The sequence below is a fragment of the Lissotriton vulgaris genome, chromosome 8, assembly GCF_964263255.1.
Source record: "Lissotriton vulgaris chromosome 8, aLisVul1.2, whole genome shotgun sequence".
In the NCBI taxonomy this organism is placed as follows: Eukaryota; Metazoa; Chordata; class Amphibia; order Caudata; family Salamandridae; genus Lissotriton; species Lissotriton vulgaris.
Window position 1 is genome coordinate 394,026,737 of NC_141696.1, and position 3,723 is coordinate 394,030,459.

Consider the following 3,723-nt stretch of genomic DNA (forward strand, 5'->3'; position numbering starts at 1 on the left):
ATTTATCGGCAGAAAACTGCAGCTGAAGCAGCGATAATGGGCTTTTAATATGCCCTTGTGAAATCCTATAGCAGCCCAGGTTAACACCAGAACCTGGGCTGCTATGGGAATTCACAAGGGCATATTATCAAGCTCATTATCGCCGCTTTAGCGGCAGTTTCCTGCCGATAAAGCAGCAATAATTTTATCGCCTGTGCTTGATAATATGCCCCCAAGTCCGCCCTCCTCATCCGAAGTTCCTCAAACTCATGCGTGCATTTTCAACCACTTTAACAATTATCTCTGGACACACATCAATACCAGTGGCGGCTGGTGGAATTTGAACCTGGTGGGGCTTTAAGTAGGCATCAACGAACGGGAGCGAGCGAGCGAAGCGAGCGAGCCCGACGGCAATAAGGGGGGTGTGGGGGGGTTCTCCCCCCGCGAAGAAATTTTTAAAAAATTGGCATTTTTTGGTGCAATTTTCCGCACTATTTCTGTGATAAATGGACTGAAAAATCAGTTCTTCTAGGCATTCATAAAAGAAAACTCATACATTATTTCAGAGAATTTCTGTGTTGCCAAGCAAGACTGACTTCTGAAGAGGGCCAGGGTACTAAGCCAGGTTGCACATCCACAAAGAAACACTCTTGTAATTTTGTTCCTACCAAAAATGACGGCTGGCCATCTCCTTTTCTGCATCAGCTATTCAACGTTGATTGCCCAGTAATCTTTATGACATATTAAATAGCTACATGTATAAGAAATATCAATTTGAAACAAACATTTAATTTTTAAGGAAGTCAGCAAAAGCTTTGCATTTTTGAGCAACTCAATTTTGCAAAATAATTAAGTAAATATTGTATTTAAAATAGTTCATATAGCGCTCTGAAGCCCTTGGGTCTATCAGTATTTTAGAAAACCACTAATTAAAAATAAGTTAGGAAATGAGTGTAATATGCATTGCTTATAATATAAGAAATATCCATTAAAAATCTTTCATTTATTTAAGAAAGAAAGAACAAAAACATTATTTGCATAAGCAGGCTAGGTACAAATGTTTTACTTTATTTTTAAATACTTTGCATGCCACTCCCAGGCCCTTGTGGCAGTCAGTATAGTAGAAAATGGCTACATAAAAATAAAATATGAAAATAAATAAATGTATATTTTAAGAAATATCCCTTCAAAACCAATATGATATTTGTAAACACAAACAAAATTATTTTAAATAATACTGTGTAAATTGTTTGAATGCCACTCTCAGGTCCTTGTGCCCTTCAGCCAGCACAGCAGAAAAAGTTAAACAAAAAGAAATTATGGAAATAAATAAATGTACATTTTAAGAACTTTCAAAACCAATATATTTTTAAACACAATTGACAAAATAAAAATAACATTTAAATACTTTGCATGTCAATCTCAGGTAGAAGGGTTCCTGTCCCTGTCAGTACAGTAGAAAACAGTTAAATAAAAATAAATAAGGAAAATAACTAAATGTTGTACATATAAAGACATATGCCCTCAAAACACTAACAACAAAAATATTTTAAATAATATTAAAATATGAAAACAAATATATATAAATTCACAGATACAGATCAACTGTACAGGAGTTGTATGAATATTAAATGGAATGAGAACATTTCCAACAGTACTTCCTAATGTTATCAAACAAAACAAACTGAGCTATAAACACCTGAAACTATGATCACACATCAGATTCATATTTTCTATTTATATAGAAAGTTTGCTCGTCGATCTTTAATATGAACAAACTTTTCGATTGTTCTTTTGTTGAATTCTGGTATTTCCTTTATTAGCTCTTTTTCCATTGACAGCATAGCCAAAGCATTAAGTCTAGCTTGAGTCATAGTGTTTCGCAAAAAAGTTTTTACCCTCTTTAGTGTGGAAAAACATCGCTCAGATTCTGCTGTTGTCATGGGTGTAGTAATGACAACTCTTAAGAGCTTTATGGTCTCAGAAAAGGATTTCTCTAAGTTGTTTTCACATAAAAAACTAAATAAAGCCATGGCACCACCAGTAGTTTGACGGAAGTCTCGTCTTCCATACAGGACCGAAAGTTCTGTACTCAATCTGGCTTTGTCTAACATAGGATAGGCTTCTACCGTTTCTGCGAGTGCCTCAGCTGGGAAAGATTTGTCATGGCTTTCAAAAAGGTCACTTCGCAATAGTGTTGCACTTACAAGATGCTTTGTGAAAGCAAAGCGCTCTCTGGCATGGACCACAATAATGTCACAGACTTCTTTTGCTTCTTGGGTTAAAGTATTTATTTGCAGTCTCCGGTTTACAAATGTACATTCTTGTGGCAGTGTAGAATCCAAACTGTCAATGGATTCTCGTATGTTGGTGATGCTTGTCACAAAGTCTGTAGTAGCTTTCTGGACAGACACAGTGTCAAAGTCTCGCTTTTGCAATTGATTATATAAAATGTCTACCTGGGGCATTATTTTGAAAAAAAGAAACAGAAAGAATATAAACTCTCTATCATCTAATGTTCTACTAAATCCCTTAGCTTCACATATAGTATTCGACTCAAAATCACCACTGTTTGCAATGGTTGACATGCATTCAAGAAGATCTTCTCTGAATTCATAAATTAGCAATATTGCTCGAATATTGAAGTTCCAGCGAGTTGCAGACCCTCTTGGAAGTCTTCTTGAAACTATTTGTTCAAGAATTTCCGTCCTTTTCGGGGAACGTGCAAAAAATGCTGTTATACCACCAATCTCTGAAAAGAAAATTTTAACTCTAGATATTTTGGAGGAAGCCTGTTCCATAATTAGGTTAAGTTGGTGGGCATAGCAGTGAATATAATGTGCATTTGGGTAAACATCCCTGATTTTCTTTTGCACCCCACCTGTTGCACCACGCATGACGCTGGCACCATCGTAGCTTTGAGCAATTACTTTTCCTTTAGCACATTGCTCAGGGAAAACAATGTTTAATTCATTAAGAATGGCTGAGGCAATTGTTTCTGCAGATGAGTCTTTTAGATGTGTGAAACAATAAAATCTTTCAGCTACCTTGCAATTTCCATCAATGTAGCGGAAGACCAGAACTGACTGTGTCTTAGTAGAGACATCAGTTGTATCATCAGCTTGAATAGCTACATAATCAGTGGTTCTCAACTGCTGTATAATATAGTCTCTTATTACTTCCAGCATACAGTCCAGCAATTCATTTTGAATAGTTTTAGAAGTGCCTTTAAACACGGTGGCTGTTTTTAAATGTGTTTCCATAGCACTGTCAATGCTGGAGACAAAATCAACAAGGCCCCTGAACACGCCAGGATTTAGAGACTCTTCAGTTTCATCATGGCCTCGTAATGCTAATTCAAAGGCACCACAAAATCGAATACAGTCAATCAATTTTGATAAAATGTATCGGTTTTTATCCACTTCTGCATTATGTTTTCTTACTCCCACACGGTATGCTTCGTTTAATTGCTGTACAATGTCCGATTTTCCAAAAAGAGATAATTTTAACATATTTGTCAAATGGGATTTACAGGAATCATGTTTTTTTATTTTTTCAGCCAGATGCTTTAGGTCAGTAACTCCTGTTTTTGTCCAGGTAACTTCACCTCCAAAGAGTAAGCATGGGAAACAGAATAAAGCATTTTTAGAAGCGCTACCAGTAAGCCATTCAATCCTATCATACCATGTACTGGTAAAGCGACGTGTGTACCCCTTTCCCCTATCTTTTGTAGACTGCTCAATT

General features: G+C 36.3%; 1 protein-coding gene across 1 annotated transcript; it reads right to left on the minus strand.

Annotated features, from left to right (window-relative positions):
* Nucleotides 1–1,712: 1,712 nt before the first annotated feature.
* On the minus strand, nt 1,713–3,491 carry LOC147697084 (zinc finger MYM-type protein 1-like). The gene has a single exon (XM_086936107.1). The coding sequence runs from the start codon at nt 3,489–3,491 to the stop codon at nt 1,713–1,715; it is 1,779 nt and encodes a 592-aa protein (XP_086792233.1).
* Nucleotides 3,492–3,723: the final 232 nt, after the last annotated feature.

Coding starts and splice junctions, on each gene's coding strand:
- LOC147697084 (XM_086936107.1), bottom strand. CDS start 3,491: ATGTTAAAATTATCTCTTTTTGGAAAATCGGACATTGTACAGCAATTA.